Source organism: Centrocercus urophasianus, unplaced genomic scaffold, assembly GCF_019232065.1.
Source record: "Centrocercus urophasianus isolate 14NV4802_14NV808 unplaced genomic scaffold, USGS_Curo_1.0 seq_29, whole genome shotgun sequence".
Lineage (NCBI taxonomy): Eukaryota > Metazoa > Chordata > Aves > Galliformes > Phasianidae > Centrocercus > Centrocercus urophasianus.
The window spans coordinates 13,314,184-13,332,225 of record NW_024884855.1 but is presented as its reverse complement, the minus strand read 5'-3'; the positions used below and the strand labels follow the sequence as shown (position 1 = coordinate 13,332,225).

General features: G+C 37.2%; 2 protein-coding genes and 1 long non-coding RNA gene across 3 annotated transcripts in view; 1 reads left to right on the top strand and 2 right to left on the bottom strand.

Annotated features, from left to right (window-relative positions):
* The first annotated feature begins 108 nt into the window (after positions 1–108).
* LOC122165187 lies at positions 109–17,403 on the top strand. The gene is made up of 2 exons (XR_006170423.1): positions 109–356; positions 7,878–17,403. It is a non-coding gene; the product is annotated as an uncharacterized LOC122165187 (long non-coding RNA).
* RSL1D1 (ribosomal L1 domain containing 1) lies at positions 2,732–8,455 on the bottom strand. The gene is made up of 9 exons (XM_042827940.1): positions 8,375–8,455; positions 8,164–8,303; positions 7,810–7,948; positions 7,105–7,253; positions 6,865–6,966; positions 6,193–6,286; positions 5,976–6,104; positions 5,016–5,216; positions 2,732–3,306 (listed from the first exon to the last, which is right to left on the bottom strand). The coding sequence occupies exons 1-9, from the start codon at positions 8,408–8,410 to the stop codon at positions 2,974–2,976; spliced, it is 1,323 nt and encodes a 440-aa protein (XP_042683874.1). The 5' UTR covers positions 8,411–8,455; the 3' UTR covers positions 2,732–2,973.
* Positions 13,827–18,042, bottom strand: part of GSPT1 (G1 to S phase transition 1) — a 24,613-nt gene continuing 20,397 nt past the window's right edge. Inside the window, exons 12-15 of the mRNA XM_042827939.1 lie at positions 16,714–16,887; positions 16,201–16,290; positions 15,820–15,988; positions 13,827–15,189 (exon numbers count right to left, since the gene is read on the bottom strand). Coding sequence (XP_042683873.1) covers positions 15,137–15,189; positions 15,820–15,988; positions 16,201–16,290; positions 16,714–16,887 — 486 coding nt within the window. The 3' untranslated portion in view covers positions 13,827–15,136. The remainder of the gene's footprint in view (positions 15,190–15,819; positions 15,989–16,200; positions 16,291–16,713; positions 16,888–18,042) is intronic.

The window sequence follows — 18,042 nt, the reverse complement described above, 5'->3', positions numbered from 1 at the left end:
CCGCGCCCCCTCCGGCCTCACCTGTGCTCGCGGGGCCACGCCCCTCCCTGAAGCGCCTGCGTCGCGCCCCGCCGCCGCTGAGGCGAGGGCGCTGCAGGCGCCGGGCGTTTCTCCCCGGTTCTGACCGCTCAGCACAGTGCTGGCCCCACGTTCGCGGAGGCCCTTTGCCTAGATCGGGCTTCCGCCCCTTCAGGCCACTGCCCCTCACCTGCCAAGGACCTCCGTTGCGAGGTCTCCCGAGCATCGCTTCGCTTAATGGCAGAATGGCTGGTGCAGGCATTGGAGAAGATGGTCGGTAGCAGCTGTAAGCGTCTTGGAGTTGAACCTTTCCTGATTGCTGTCGTTTCCTGGTGCAGGTGAGCATGGGCAGCATCAAGATGCGACCCACTGTGAAGGGTTTTGCCTTGGTTAGCCAAACGTGCTGGCACCTCTACCCAGAATGGACATGCTCCAAAGGAGGCTGCTGGGAGGTAGCTGTACCGTTCCAGACAGCCCTGTGTGAGTGATTTAGCAGCCTATAGGGCATAGGATATTCACAACAGTTATAAAATGTGACAGAGTCACAGAGTGCACATTTGAGGAGATTGGCTTAGAAGGAGCAGTCAGAACATAGCTTCAGAGTAACAAGCAGGCAACAAGTAGTGAATGCAAGTACAGAGATGAAACTGGTTTGTAAAAGGTGCAATGTTGTGTTGTAGGTCACCTAGTGAGAGTGAAGGATCTGGTACACATCTTTCCACCTTCTAACACTACAGCACAATAACTGCATGCAAGTGTAGGCTTTCCTGCACATGCTCCCAGGAGGCTTTTCTAACACCTTGCTTAATAGTGTGCAGCCACTAGTAAGCACAAATACCAGATCAGGGGAAAGACACACACTTAAGAGCACGAGCAGCTTCTACATGATGCCGCTGAGGACTCTTTGTTTCAATCATAGCAGTTTGTTCACTTATCATTGCCTGTGTTACCAACAGTATTCAATAAAAGGTACCCGTAGAAAGACAAGCTGAAATCAAAAGGAAAAAAAGATTAAACTAGTTACTGTTTACTAGGCCTCAGTTGTTATTTCTTGCAACATCAAACAAAATACACCATATTGAAGTACAATCCAAAGTAAATGAGACAAAAGATGTAATAGAGTTACTACAGTTGTATAATCGATGGATATCAAGATGTTACAATCACAAAATAAACAAGAGTTAGGCGAAGTGGACTATGATAACAAGAGAGAATAAATGGAAGGCTTACCCTTATGCTGAGTTCACCACAAAACACCAGGAGGGATCTCCAGATGAGATCCTTCCCCACTGGTAGCCTGGCTCCACCTCTTCCGGCAGCAGAGGTGAATTGCCTTCACCTGTGCTCCTCCGGCTGACTCACTGCTCGCCTCAGGTGATCAATCAGAGGTTCAGGCCGTGACTCAGTAGTTCCCATACAACAGTACTACAGAAATATATACATTTATAGTGAATGAGTTCTAAAAAGTGTACCTACGTCTCTGTCTTAGGTGAAAGCATGTACCTCTTAACAAGCAACAATACACTGCTACCACTACACCAGCTTTAATTCCTTTTAGAAAGTGAAAAATGTATACAAAAATTTGTACTACAAAGAACAAACCGAGTATACTCTCTCTGCTCTTCAAATTTAATATATTTTTAACAATGTAATTGATTATTGAAGTCTAGAACTTTCAATGAATAAGTATTTGTTATTTTTGCCATTTTCCCTGGAAAAAAAAAAAACAGTTTCTTAACAGAACAGTTGATTAAAGAAGGAACTACAATTATATATATAAGAACACTATTTTTTGTCCCAGCCAACAGATAGCGGTCTGATACAGAATGCATTTCCCTAAACAGGGGTTCAATTTCAGTCTAACATCCTCGAAGCAAAGTTAATACTCCATTTAACAGCTAGCAAGTAGCCACAAGGTGAAATGAAAAGACTAAAAACTGAAGTCTACCATATATATAGTTATAGAAACAATAAATGCAAATGCCCTTGCAATATATTTTATAGATACACAGATAACGCCCAAAACATTTTAAATGGAAAAAATTGAAACAAATCAGTTTACCATTATTTCATTACTGTGCTGTCTAGAAACTGAAAATTGACCAGAGTTCTGTTCCCCTTGATGCACAAATATATTAGAAATTACCTCAGTGATTTTAAGCTTTGAAAAGTGAATATAAGCAATGCAAGGAAATACAGTGGTGACAACAAGATCATCTTTCAAGTCAAGTACATCCTTGTTGTATGAAGTTTAGGGAAAAGAAACAGGTTTGTCTTCTTAAATGTGAAGAACAGCATAGAAGAAACCCAAGTAGAACAGAACACTTTAACAGAATATAGGAATTCTAAGAAAGATTGTAAACTGGTAGGAAATAGTAAAGAGAGACAAGCCAGAAGGTTTAAAGAAGATATAGTATTTTAAGAAATTCATGTTTGTAGTTTAAACAGGTAAGACCATATTAACGAAAATCACAAGCACTGACATCTGCTACATGAATGTGGAGTTTAGTGAAGAAGGAAATCCCTGTGCATGAACTCTAAAACATACAGAGAATGTGGAAGTCAGGTGGGAGGAAAAAGCTCATAAACTGCGGCTGTGCAGTAAGAACAAAAATGTAACTTTGAGCTGTTCTGCAGCTGAACTTAAGCATACAGCTAGACATCCTTCCAAAATAATGTTGCTCAAACGCAACAAGCTTTAGAAACCAAAAGATTTAAATTGAAAGATACAGCTGCATTTTATTTTTTTTTAAAGATGGAAAAGATGTAAGGTAACAAATACAGCTAATTAAAATAATGTGTTTATTCTTCCATTAGAAGGAACTACAAATTAATCATTAAGCCAGTGAGAAAAAGCTCCTAGGGTCAGCTTTTCTTAAGAAGGCATGTTACTTTATATTCATGAAAAGACAGCATTGAACAACTACATAAAATGTTACAGCAGATAGGCAACATTCACGACAACTGTGGTCTGCACACTTTCTTGGCTGCTTGCTTGGGTGTTTTGGAAGATTTCTTGGCTGACTGTACTAGTTTGCCAGCTTTGTGTGTAGCAAAAGACTTTGCTTCAGGCTTTTTAGGAGTCTTATCCAGCTGTTTTATTTCTTCCTTTTCCGTGCTGATCTGCATGGTTTTTTTTTGTTTTGGTGACATCTGCAAGTCTGCCCGCTCTCCTGTAACTTTCTGTTTCAAAGTTCCTGGAGCAAGAAATTGTTTCTTTCTCTTACCAAGGGTTGCTTTTGTTTTATTGACCAGATTGACACTTCTTTCTGGACTTGGTTCCTCTTTCTGTAATTAAGACATACAGAGGAAAAAAAAAAAAAAAAAAAAAAAAAGAAACAACCAAGCAACATTACGTTTTCAAATAACAAACATTTTTACTGTTATTGAAGAGATTTAAAAGAGCCATTATAAGCAACAAATGCTTTCTATCAATTACACAACTCCTTAGCCCAAATGATTTACAGAATCACAGAATGGCCAGGGTTGGAAGGGACTTCAAGGATCATGAATCTCCAACCTTCTTGCCACATGCAGGGCAACCAACCTCCACATTCAATACTAGACCAGGCTGCCCAGGGCCCCATCCAACCTGGCCTTGAACACCTCCAGGGACAGGGCATCCACAACCTCTCTGGGCAGCTGTTCCAGCACCTCACCACTCTCCCTGACATGCAACCTAAATCTTCCCTCCCTCAAAACCATTTCCTCTTGTCCTGCAGTTATCGATGCTTTCAAAGAGTTGATTCCCCTCCTCTTTGTAGGCTCCCTTTAGGTACTGAAAGGCTGCAATGAGGTCACCCCACAGCCATTTACTTACCTTGCCAGAAGTAGAAGGCAAAACACAGAATTAGATCTGTGTTTATAAAAAAACCCGTAAAATATAAAAATAGTTACAAAGCAAATAGATGGAACAGATACAAAGATGTTCACCCTCTTGGCTAACTAAGTCAGTACTCTGCTGGCAGAGCTGAAATCACAGTAAGCTTGCTACATGTCAGGGCTTAGATTTGATAGGCACAGCTCTTATTCAAAATCCAGCCATATCACCGACTGACTGTGCTTTGTGTGTGGATCAGGCATAGTATTCCCTAGAGATATTCCCAAACGACCCTCATGAAAGAGAGCTGCTTTCACAACAATTCATCCAACTCAGCTTCAGCTGTAAGCATCCCAGGGCTCTGGCAATTGCATCACATGAATTGATGTAGGCCAGCTGCATGACAGCAGCTTGAAGGAAACTGATTTTTTTTTTTATTTTTATGTTGGGCTGTACATAATCACAGTAGCACAGACATCCGTTCAGACATCTCTGAACAGATACCTATTAAGGCTATGCTCCAATCACAAATATAATTTAACTGAGTTGAATTTAGAAACCTTACAGTTTTATTCATCCATTGTCTTTCCACTGGGTATTTCTTAGGCACAAGTAATGCAAGTTTGGCTGTTTTGCAAGTATGTTAGTGATGCAGTCCTCATTACCTCCAATATCGACAGCAGTAAATATGTACAGTTTCACTGCAAGCTGCTCTCAGTGTATATTATGTGATCATTAATGTTGCACATAACTATTCTAGAGTAGGTGTTATTTGTTTTTCAAGTTCTTCACTACAGGTAGGTGACACAATAAATTATTATTATTTATTTTTTTTTACAAGAAATTTTGAATTAATCAAATAAATTATTGATTTAGTTTTTTAAAGGATCAGGCTCCTATCATTTTTAATATTCCTTCTGACTTCAGACCTGTTAGATAAGCAAAATGACTGCTATTCAGGAAAAGATAGAAAGAGACAAACACTGGCTTTCTTTACAGGAGGAAATAAAACCAAACAAAGCATCCCTCCCATTAACCGAGCTCTCACTTTCATGTTATTTTTTTAAGAAAATGTAGTTCATTTGAAGTATGTTAAAAAAAGTATGGTGAAAAATCATTTACATGGTTTAAAATATTTAGTTTTAATTGGAGTGTTTAATAATAAACTCACAATTACCTTTAGCTGAGCTAGGCCGTTTATTTGCATAGGCACCAGTTGTGGAATTTCTTCATCATCAGCATGTTCCTCTGGTTCTTGGACTACTTTTTCCTTTATCGCAAACTCTTGGGTAGCAGCAGTGCCCTTATTTTTAGTTGTCACTGTACTTTGTCTTGAATTTGTCTTTTTAGCTGTCTTCTTTGGTTTCTTTTTCCTTTCCTTTAGAATTAATTTGAAGTACAACTCAGAGAAATCCCCACAACATTTCTAAACATAAAACAATTGTTTTCATATGTCTAAAAGTAACGAAGTCTAGCAACAAATTGAAATGTTTTTCAATTGAACTGGGCTGGTCAACCATAAGTAAAATACGAAAAAAAGATGTGTTACTTTCAGCATAGGGGAAACTCATAAATAAATGATATAACTGTAAAGATTAAAGTTTTCAAGATGTATGTATGTGCTACCAATTTGTTTTAGACACAGATTTAACAGACAGAACACAAAATAAAGGGATAGCTATTTTTACTTTTTAATGTAGATGAAGTTCTCCCCACCAATCCTTTGCAAAATAAGATACAAATATCTAAGAGTGGGAATTATTCACATGCCACAATTGACACGGTCTAAATCCATGTATATGTTAATGAATGCAGTTTCAGTAAGTGAATATGAATAAACAAATATGAATTCAAGCAAAAGTTCTGAGAAGTAATCTCAGCTGAGCTGACTAGAAACCAGCTTATTTCCAGCTTGGTTTGTAACCTCCTGGGGGAGTTTCAATGATTTCTTGCTACTGTGTATTGGAAGTGCCCATAGTCAGGAGTGCCTGACCCATCTGTAGCCATAGTTGCCTTCAATCCACTGATCAGATTTGTAAACCCAACAAGTTAGATTTATACTGCATAAAAAGAAGCCAAACAACTAGTGGCTCCAGTACAGTTTTATGGAAAGTTTTACATTTTTTTGAATTGTTACCTCTCCTTGCTTTTTATCGACATTCGGCTCTTTATCAAGCTCATCTAAGTTGGATATTCGTGCAGTAAAAATTGGAAGTGATACTGATTTAAGTGTCTTGAGGTGAAGAACTTTCACGTTTTTCCAATTCTGCAAACACAAAACAACATCTATTATGTAAGAACTGTCGTGGCTTCAGCTACATTGTTCATAATTCGATGCAATGAATCTGCAGTACCTTTGGTAACTTCTTAGCAATCACCTCAGCTGCTGCAATGATGTTGTCTAGTATCTCATCAGCTTTCATTCCAGTGTGGCCTATACGCGTTGTACTGGAAGTAGGAAAGAGTAATATTTATATGTGGGCAAGTAAAAACACTAAGTTATTTGTTCTTAAGTATACCCAAAAATGAAAAAAGCCCACTTATCTGCAGCTATCTTGGTCTGCACACAGGATGGCTGACTACTAAAGAATTCTTTTGTCATAAAAGTCACAACAGTTGCACATACTGAGTTTTCTACATTATGAAATGCAATTCTGCCTTATACTGCCGAGATAGGTTTAGGTTTAGATCATTTAGACGCACTATAAATGAAAAAATTCTTGTACAATATTTTGGGAGGAGTTCTTAGCTAATTAAACAGTAATTATTTTTTAGGACCATACATGCTATTTGTCAGTGATACTTACCTAGAAATTCCTTACCTATTCAGAAAAAAACCCCCAACTTTATGACTTCTTAGTAAATAGAATTATGATTCTCTTTATACAACTTAAGGTTCAAAAAGACCCATACCTAGAACGATCACCCTTGACCCACTGTTGAAGTTAATAGGTGAAATAACTCAGAATTCCTACAGTTAAGGTATAATAGCTCTTCATGCACAGTATTAAGCTGTTCATACTTACTAACAGCACCCTTTGTTGGTAACTGGTAGTACAGTACCCTGAATATGCTTTTGTAGCTCCTTAGCAAGATTTTTGGCTTTCAAGTTTACAGATAAAGGTGCCCTAAAAAGAAAAAAAGTGAAGGGAATAAGAGTTAAAAAACAAAACAAAACATCAAGCAAACTAGCAAACCTTCAGTAGAACAATCAAATCTTTAAAAAATAATAATTCAAAACGGATAGACAGAATTTTAGGACCAACTTTTTCTTTTCATAGAAGTGTTTTCCTAGATGGGAGGGCAAGAGCCTTCTGATTCGGTCATCAGATAGAAAGAGATCAAATCTGTTCAGGAGGCGACGCTTTGCTTCAAAAGGTTTATATTCTTTTTTGAGAGTTTTGTAGGAGATGACCTACAACAAAAGTAGTTGAAAACACAGCAAACACAGCAGTGAGTACTTCTTATAACTGAACATAATTAACTTGTCTTAACTAACAGTTATACATGTTTTAGAACGTTAAATCAATAGAAAAAAGACACTGGTTTTCAATTTTAAGAATCAGACAACACAGATTCCTTGTACAGTATAACCAAACAGAACTAGAACACACAGCAACATCTAAACTTAGATAAATACAGCAATAGAAAATATTTTCCTGTTTTATTGTGAGTTGTATAAGTGATTCAATCCAGCTGCAAAGGGCTTGAATATTCTGCACTGTACCTAAAAAAGTTCAAATCCAATACTTAACATTTATCTAACAATTACACCTGAATGCTACAGATATAATTTTAAGTTGTTCTGAATAAATTCTGTAATTTGAAAAATGAACAGTTTGAATACTCAGAAAAATCTTCTGCGAGATTAACCTGGAACCACTGAATTTAGAATATTAAGTAGCAGTTTCCCTTTTCACTGGTACAAGAAAAACACAGTGATACTGCACTGCATCATCAATCTCCCTTACCTGGCTAACAGTCGTGATTCCATTCTGAGTTAGAAGTTTCCTATAAAGACTTTCTGTCTGTTCTGCAGACAGATCTGGTTCGTCCTTTGTGAACAAGCACACCTCAGCTGTTTCTGCTCGAATGCCGTGGGGCAGCGGTCTACAATAAGAACATCGACGGAAAGGAGGCAAAAGCGCGTTACAGAACTAGGTCTCCACTGCTGCAGGCGGGCAGCGCTCAGAGCCAGCCCGGGAGGTGCCACAATGGGGCCGCGGCGCTCCGACTCTCCAAGCCCACAACCTGCACAGCGCTCCTTCCCTAGTCAAAGGACACGAGAACTCCCGCAGCCTCTGGGCCAAAGGTACGTTTCTTACATTTTGATTACTTGAGCCACGCGTGGGATCTTCCAGACCGTCACCAGGAGGTGCACGCTCTCGTTCTCGTTGAGGAGCAGCTCGTCTCCCTTAGCCTTGCTTCTCGCGAAAGCCAGAAGGGCCTCCACCGCTTTCCTCACCTGCAACAACAATAACAGCTGGAGCGGAGCGGAGAGAGCGGAGCTGAGCCTAGTCCGCCACCCCTCAGCACCTGCCCACGCTCCAGCTTCTGCTGCCCCTTCGCCATGGCTCCACCCGCACACGTGCGGTCACCGCGCCTGCGCACTGCTTCTTTCCGGGCACGATGCGGCCTGCCCGCCCCTTCCGCAGGCAATGGCCTTCTGTCGCGTAGGGGCGGGGCGGGTATGGGGAGGTTCTTTCTGCTGCTGGTCTGAGGGGGAGTGGTGTGCTGCTCCGGGCGGAGTACGGAGCGTAATCTTTACTTCAGACCCCACTGCTCTGTTGCTCTTAGATTGCCTTCCTGGTATATCTTTGAGAGTGGGTGGAACACTTGCTGCTCTTCAGCCCTTGGAACCTTTCTCAGTTTCCTTTCACAGCATTAGAAGCTGTTGACCTTGATGGCCCCAGATACCCTCAATTCTAGGTGAGCTTTTCTCCCGTGGCAATGCCTACATGCCTGAGCAACGTTTCTAGGTTCCTTCTTTGCAGCCTGTCCTTGGTTTTATCTGGTTTTACCTGTATTACTGACCTTTTGCACTGGAATGCAGCTATAAGGTCCCTATTTAGCCAAGCCAATCTCTTGATAGATTTGCTTGTCTTCCAGTGTGAGAGAGTGCTTCCATTGCAATTTGAAGGGGTTGTCTTCAAAGCTCTGCTGCCAGCCTTTCTGAGCACCTTTGCCTTTCAGAGCTGCCTCTAATGAGACCCCACCTCCTGGTTGCCAAAATCTCCCTCCTAAAGTCCAGGGTCTGTTCTCTGCTACTCATCTTCTTCACACCCCTCAGCATCTCAAATTCCACTATTTCTTTGTCACTGCAGCTGAGGCCACCATTGATTATCACACATAAAACCACTTATTCCTTATCTGTGAACCGTAAAAGTAGAATTACTGCATCTCTGTTCCAGTTTAGAAACTTACTGACTAATTGGAAACAGCTTAGCCGTGAAATGCTTGTGCCACCTAGTGGCTTTTTTTCTTCACGTATCAGCATAATTTTCTACATGCTCAGCGTGCTGGTATACAGAGAAAGGAATTAAAATACCCTACTCAGGAAAATCACCTTTGCGTAATAATGTTTTCACTCTGCTGGTAGTATTCACAGTGGCTTCGAGGCTTCTCCAGCATTGGTGACAACCTTTGGTAGCAGCTTTAGCACTGCTTAGTTGCATCTTCACGGTTTGTAATGTCACAGGCGTACGGGAAGTAGAAGATTGCACACTATTTGACTTAACGTAAGTTGCTGTAGATAAGTTGTACTGATTGATACTAGTGAAAAAAACCCTTGAAAATGGAAGTTTCACCTTTCTATTGTGTGATTTTTGGACAAGTACCATAAATGGTTGCTGTGTAGTTGTTTTATGAAGTTCTTGAAGAGTACGTAATCAGGCAGACATTAAAATCTTTTTAGCATTGCTAGGATTTATGTGTACTGTGATGCTGGCAGTGGTGTTTTATAATCTGATAATTATATTACCCTTTCTCCTATCTTTGCATAGGCCTTGCAATTTTTTTTAGCTGATGTTCAACATATTTTTGTATGATGTTAAAATAAAACAGAAAAGATAACTCTTTGAAAATAAGCTAGACTGCTGTTGTAAGAGGTGAAAGAAGTGTGTTTGAAGCCTGACTGTACTAAGTCAGTACAGCATTATTAAGATAAAGGGACTGTTATTTTGAATTACTATTATTAATGACTCAAATTAAAAATTCTCACATTTCAGTGTCAACCAAACACATTTTTTCCCACAACTGAAGTTTGATGTGACTGAATTTCAAAAGATAAAGTTTAACCAACTTAATAGGACCATTTTCTCTTGAGAGGTGTTTAATATAGTTCACAGAGCTGTCATGGAAAAATAAATTAATCCGTGGATAAGAACAGTTTCAGCTTAGTACATGAGTTGCATGCAATGGGTATAAACTATGAACGACATGCTTTTAGTTTGGCAAATTCACAGTTATTCAATTTTTAAAGGAAATTAAATATTACTTTTGCATATGTTGTCCCTGCACACCAAACATTCTCTGCTGTAGTGGTCAGTTTAGGTCTCTGCTTACAAATGTGTGTATTTTTCTCTAAGTCATGTCACACTTATGTAAACGTGATGATTTAAAATTACATACTTGCCAGCCATTCCACATTATTACTTAAATGTTGCTAAATGAGACAGTATTTCTATATCACCCTAATTTTATACTTTGTCCTGGCAAAGGGGATGTACAAGCAGCAATTATTTCTGCTGCTAACAGATCTTTGAGGTTTAAGATTGGTTCTTCTACTGTGCATTCCAAAAGTTCCAATACCAGACTTGTATTCCTCCAACTTATCAGATGGCAGATGTAAAATTCCTAAATCTCACTTTATAAAGTATACTTGCAACAAAAGCAGCACAAAGAATACAGAAATTAAGAAAAAAAACAACAAAAGAACAAGTACACTTAAAGAGACTTCAAAAGAGGATCCTCCTGCTACTTCTGGAGTTCAAACAGTGTTCTTTAGATTGAGTTCTTCTGCGTAAGCATCTAGCTATAATTTAATTAACTGCCAGCTAGATGGGTGCTTATGTGCCAAGTTATTAAAGAACTACTGTTTCAGGAGAACAGAGGCACCTGTCTTCGTGACACAAGCTGTACAGTTTTTTTTTGTTAAAATCCTTTGCCTATTATCAGTTCTACAGGCTTAACAAATGACAAGAACTCAGTCTCAAGTACATTCTTTTCATCCAAGTTTGTCTATAATCTATTACTTTTCCTATTCAGAAGAATTTTTTGTATCTCTGTAGTTAACTGAAGTGAGATGTAGAAAAATCCAGCTTATGTTGGAAGTTGAGACTTTGATGAAAGCCTGTTATTAGAAGTTACATATATGCACAACAGATTTCACTTTTGTTAACATAAGTTTCCATTTTATATTAAGACTAGACTACTTTCTAGCATTTCTTCAGAGGAAAAGAAAGATTTTGTTACAGTTGTAGTGTGTTAAAATAAACACAAGGAAATAAACAGGTACACAATATAAAATCTTCAGTAGTAACTCCAGTTTTGTTGGTATATTTTCCTTTAGCAAATCCTCTGTGGGGCATACAAAAACAGCAGAATAAGTAAGAGCCTTTAAGTTTCAGTTCAGGAAGAAGACAGTCTTCTGGAGTACATTTCATCTGCTTTAACATCATCATTTAAACACTCTGCATTAAGAACAAAAAGGCCAGAGTAATACAGAATCAAATACTTGGGACAATGGAAACAATCTTTTTTCTTAAGTAATATTCATTAATAAACACTTATAAAAACACATTTCTCATAATTAAAAGTTTGTATGGACTGGTACCATAATTGGTCTAAACCAGAGATTCTTCATTGAGCAATCTTTGCTGGGCCTTTATGCCATGAAAAACATTTGTATAAGGGGATAAAGTTCACAATCAGCAAGTATCTCCACGGACAAGCTTCTTTAGAGCAGCCATTTTTCTTACAACACTATTATACCATCATCAATTGCTTACTGTTTAAGAATACAGTTTACTCCCAGAACAAGTGTCTCAGGAAATCAGTACCATCATGTGTTTGTGTATTAGTTCCCAACTGTCTGCAAAGATGACCAAGGTAACCAGAATGATTTCAGGTAGATGGGTAATGGTTATGCTCATCAACTGATGGCTGTGCTCATCACTCCATTTAGTGTCCTTTACTTCTTGCAAGATATAGAAACAAGTAATTTTTGTGTTGCAAATTAATTAGTACAGCTGCACACTTTAACATTTAATAATTGTTACATATATCAAGACTTCCATTTAAATGACATACAGGGTCTTAATTTACATTGTTGTCATTTGTTTTTGTAATTTACATCATGGCTGTACATTGAAGCCATATCTATACTATAAACTTTGGCCAATAATCAGGGAAAATAGCTGCAATCCTGATGAGCACCGCACAGAAAAGTGCTGTGTAAATGCAATTGTACTGGGGGAAAAAACTAGAATCCTTCCTTCCTTCCTGCAGAAACTCCATCACAGTTTTGCTGGTGTAAGTTACAGCCCAGAACCCAGGAATACTCTGCTGGTATCACAGATAATAGCAAAGCTGCAGTGGCAGTAGTCCTAGGGTTGCCCGTAGCTTCAGTCCAATTTTTCTTGTTTGCTTGCTTACTTTTTTTTTTTTAGCACTGTGGGTGCAGTTCCTGATTTTTCTTTTTCCATCTTCAAAGCAGCATACCAGATTTTGATAAAAGGAAGTGCTCAAAATGGTAGTTAAAAAAAAAAAAAATTACATTAGGGAAGCAGCAGCTAACAATTATTTCAAGCAAAGCTGCACTTTCCCCCTTTCCTCTAGATCTAGCTGAACTCGCTAATTGTAAAAAATGAGTCTATAAAATGTAGAATGGAGGTGTAATGAAAAAAATCTGATTCTGTAATTACTCAAATATAATGTACTCTCATATCCTCTATTTAAAATGCAGGCAATTTTTGTACATCTATACATTTTCGTATCATTATGGTATAGAGTGTAAGTACTTTATTCTCAAGTATAAACTTAACACAATGTAGTAAACCTAACTGCAATATGTAAATTCTGTTAATGAACTTGAAACAATTTAATTTCCCTTCCCGGGTGAGGTGACAGTTAACTGCATTTATGGGAGTGGTAATCAAATGCTCGAGATGAGTTATGGAAATGCTAAGAGATGCTACCTACTAGCATTTCAGCCCACCAGATAATTTCTCATTTTGCTAATAAATACTAACTCCTACCTCAATGTAGTGAAGTTTTACAAATCCTCATTAAGTTTACAGTAAAGAGAAAAATTCCACTGGAGCACCACATAGTCTTGAAATGCATTTGAACAACAACAAAAAAATTAAGAGTTCTAGCAATTTAGGAATTACATATTCTCCACTAGTAGTAGTAAATTTTAAATTCATGAGCTTGCTTTGAGAAAGAAATACAAGACTTGTAGAAATCTTAAATTAATCTAGAATAAGAAAAAGAGTTATTTTCCTTGGCTTTTAATTTCTTCATTAGTTTAAGAAATAAGGAATTCTGGTTTTTGTTAACTTAATACGGGGGGAAAAAAGGTACTTTTAAACTCTGATCTACAAAAAAAAAAAAAAAAAAAAAAAAAAAGCCCAGAGATTTGCAGACATAATAAAATTTATTTCAATTCCATGCATTACGGTAGCTACAAGTGTACTCATATGAAACTGAAGGACAATAACTTCTTCTGTCCATACAATGTAGCTGTAAGTGAAATGAATGGGAATTCCACAGTTACAAAGAAACAAAACAAAAAAAAAAACCAAACAAAAAACCCCCAAAGGGTAAATCTGTTTCAGTTCTGAGTTCTGTAAATTCAGATACAGTCACTTGATTGTGAACTTTTGGGAGAAGGGGTGGCCTTGCCACAATTATACAACTGAAAGTGTTCAAGGCCTTCTGAAGAAGCTCTGAATATACCTTTTACTACTTCCTACTAATACTCTGGAAAATTAAAAAAAAAAAAAAAAAAAAAAAAGCCTTCATCCTGATCATTAGAATCAGGATCGCAATTGTAGACAGTCCACCTTAAAAGTGCAGCTAAATAGGGTTTAATTCTGCAGCTCCTTCAAGTTGTACTGAGAGTAAGATTTACGCTGAACCAGTTTCACTTCTCACTTCCCAAGAAAAAGGTCACCTGTCCTTACATTGCTTTTTGATATGCAAAAGTTTACAGTCTATGATTGATTCTGATCCTCCTATATTTCAATATGTGCAAACTCTTGGGGATTTAAATAGTCTTTCTCCCTCAGAACTTTCAAACAGCAAGGATTATCCAAGCCCTGTAAATTAAAGGCAGGACAAACTGAATAACTTACATAACTGGCACATTTTAATTGACCCAGTTCTCCCACAAAATGCAGCTCTTACAAATATTAGTAGGCACTACTGCCACCAATTTTTGTTTTTGCAGTTTCACTGATTTACCGGTTGTTGGAATTCTCTGCAGATAAGAATTTTAAAATGCTGGATTTTTATAAAGACAATGTGTAGTTCTAGTCTGCAAAATTGACTGTGTCTTATAGTGATGTTAAGTCTACCTAAATTTGCTGAAAATATTAATAAATGTAAAACTAGTGAAAGTGCCACATTAGCACAAATGTTTTTAATTTTAAAGATGCACTGAGCGAAGGAAAGGGGCAAAAGGAATTATCTAATTACAAACTTAGTTGAGTGCCTAATTGCCTCATTTAAAACCGTGCATGTGGGGAGGCTGAGAAGTTTAGAAAAATCCAAGTATCCAAATATCTGGTTACTGGACAGTTAAAAAGCTAATGCAATTGTTTGGATAAAAAACATTATTCAAAAGCAATTCAAATACTGAAAAAGATTTCAAATTGAATAGTTTTTATTAACATGGTAGTCATCTTTGTAACATGTGCACACACACTCGCACACTCTGAATTATCTGCCTTGAAAAAAAAAAGTCTCTATATGTCAGGGGAAATTAAACATTAAAAATCCATTAGAATTTCGTAATTATAGGCAATTATGTCCACATGACTACAAAGCTATTGCCGAATCTTTCCAAGGAAGCAGAATTTGGGAGAAAAAAAATTTTGGGGGGAAATTCAGTGGCATAGCAGAGCTCTCAATATGAGAAAGCTGACATAATGTGGACCTTTGCTGTGAAATTTGTCTTTGCAAAATATGGGGAGAAGTTAATTAATGGGCAGAAAATAAGAAGGCGGAGTGAAGTAGGCTTCTGCAGAGTCGGTTTTCCTCACAGTATTACGCGGGGGTCATTGAGAAAAATGCTTAGTCCTTCTCTGGAACCAGTTTCAGAACTTTTCCAATTGCAATGGTCTTACCTAAACCAAGGAGACAAACACCACAGTTACATACATTGTAGAAAAAAATATGCACAATCCCTTACGAGCACAAAAGCTTTCGCCAGAAACACAGGCTGTCCAGCGTACCAGAAATAATATAGATAATAAATTTCTGTGTTGCATGATGAAAGCACCAATGTATTTTAGAAGTACTATAAAAGAGTAAATAGAAATAGTAAAACCTGTTGTTTTCATATTGGAACATACATTACAGATCACGGAAAGTGTGCTCTGTATCCAGTTAAGCAGAATGCAAAGCTGAATCCTTCTGCCAGATCTGTTTATTTCTTTTAAAGATAACAGTTGTATCTTTTTGGTCTCTCAATAGAGATACTATGGTATTTGTATCCTGGGTAGACATTCCAGGATGCATTAGGAGAACAGTGCTCATAGTTCTTCAAATTCAGCCCTTTATCTCAACAGTGTACCTTTCTGTTAATTATTCCTCTAACATAAAACATACTAAATTCTAGCAAGAACTTCAACCAACAATAATTTTTATTTACTTTCTGCTGTTACACAGACACAGTAATTTCAACTAGATGTTGGCAATGCTTCATTGTCATGCACAATCTATTTGTAATAACTGTATTTTTGCAGCACTCTTACCCTCATCTCTTAAGGTAAAGCGACCCATCTGAGGGAAATCTTTGAATGTCTCAAGGCAGATAGTTCCTGCTGTCCTTAAACGAGCAATGCATACTTGATCTTGTTTCACAAAGCGAGGCCGTGTCTTACTTTTTTCTCCTGTTTTTTTGTCCACCAAGCAGATTAAGGCCTGTAAAAGAGGAAATAATATTTAGTATTATTAATAGCTGTGAATGCTAAAGCAGTGGTTATTTCTTTTAAGACTTACTGCATAAAATAATCCATCTTCACTGAAGATCTGTGCTAACAGCTACAGCCATTTTTGGAACTTTGTTTCATTAGTCACTCTAGAGAACTCTTCACCCCGGTAAGTACATTGACTAGATTCATATCACAACTTACTGTTATCTCAACTTCTTCAATACAGGTGTGGATGTGCAGCACAGCATTGTAACCTGGGCAGATAATGGATTTGTGCTCAATTATCACTATCTGTAAGAAAAAAAAAAAAAAAAAGTTCATTTCTCCTTTTCTTCAACTCATAAGAGAGCAGAGAACAACTAAACAAAGAACTATTAAAATGTAATTCAACACACAAGCATAACATCTTTGTTAGATGAAGACTTGGAGATGACTAAGTTGTTTCTAACTGAAGAATTGTTTTGACAAGATCCTGTTCTTTACGTTATAGGTGTATAAAACTTAACTAAGTTACATTCAAAACAAACAACATTTTTTAAACTCAGACTGATGAGGTCAGAATAGCTTTGTATATTATTGTCAGTTAGTTCAGAGATACAATAACAAATGAGAGGTCTCAAATGAAACTGCTAAAAATTAGGTTTGGTGGAACAGGCAAAATATTTTGATGCTTTTTTACCCACTTACACAGCAATCAAATGTTAATTATTCTACCTGGGCATCAAACGTGCGTCCAGAATGACACAGGTTGTTGGAATCACAGAGAATAAATCCTGGCAGGATCTCTTCCTCTTCAATTCCCTTCAGTCTGATCTTTAAATTTTCACCTGGGGCTACTGAATCAGTTTCTACATCATCAGAAAGGATTCCAAGAACTTCCACGTTGTGCTTTAGGCAAAAAAATGCAGTTTTCTGTTATGAATAGTTTAGTCTGGTACAAAATCACTTCAGTATAACAGGATTTCAATAAATAAACTCATTATCATTTAATTCCATTATATTCAGTTTTGTAAGCTTCAAAAAACAAAACATTTGAGTGATGAGTCATTAGAATTCAAAGCAGTGTATTTATTAAAAAAGATTTTATTTCATATAATTCTATATCATATGTTTAATAGAAAGAAAGCAGATTTCAAAATATATCCACTGTGTCTCAAAATAAAATTAGTTCAAAAAATTTACTAAGATATGAGAGGGACAATAGATGCAAACTGCTAACTAAGGAGAATGCAACCTATATTGTTGTGCAGTCATTACATTCCAAATGAAATAGCTTGAATACAAATGTGATCCATGAAATCCTTCAGTATCAGAATTCTACAAGATCTATTTTTATCATCTTCTCCAAAAAACAGATTCACGAACGCTCTAAAAAGAAATAAAAACTTATTTCCTTGATCTTTCTATATGCTGTAATGTCTCTTCTAATTTTGTGTGTGTGCGTGTGTGTTACTAGCCAATATAAAACATAGGAGCTTTTTCAGAAAAAGTTCCTGAAGCTTAGGTTAAATACTCATTAACTGCAAAAGCAACTAATAAAAGAAGAATGTCATTAAAAACACTGGATATTTCCTGAATAAAAATTCTGTAATAGTTTGGTTAAACACATTTAGAATCTCTTATTTTCTCCACTCAACCCCAAAATAACAAGCAGTAGTTTTATAAAAAGCTGTTGTCTGTTAAATGACCTTAAGAAAGCTTAAGTGATCTTAAGTAATCTTACTGAAGCTGACATACTTTGATTAAGAAATACCAGCTTTCAGTTAGCTATAGATGTGTTGTACATTTGAGTATCAAGACATTTTCTAGCAAACTAGCTCAGTGTATAGAACTGGAAAAAGTGCCAGGTTAAACAAGATGACAAATAGTTAAGAGCAAAATTTCCTTTTTGCTTTTTTTGTAAGAAGGGAAGGAAAGGGGAGGGAGGTAAGGTTCGGTAAGGGAAGCAAATACAACCATTATTTCAGTACAATAGTCTTCTCTATCTCCCAAACTGTATTTTCAAATTCTTCATTTTTATATTCTCTTCAGGTCAATGATTTC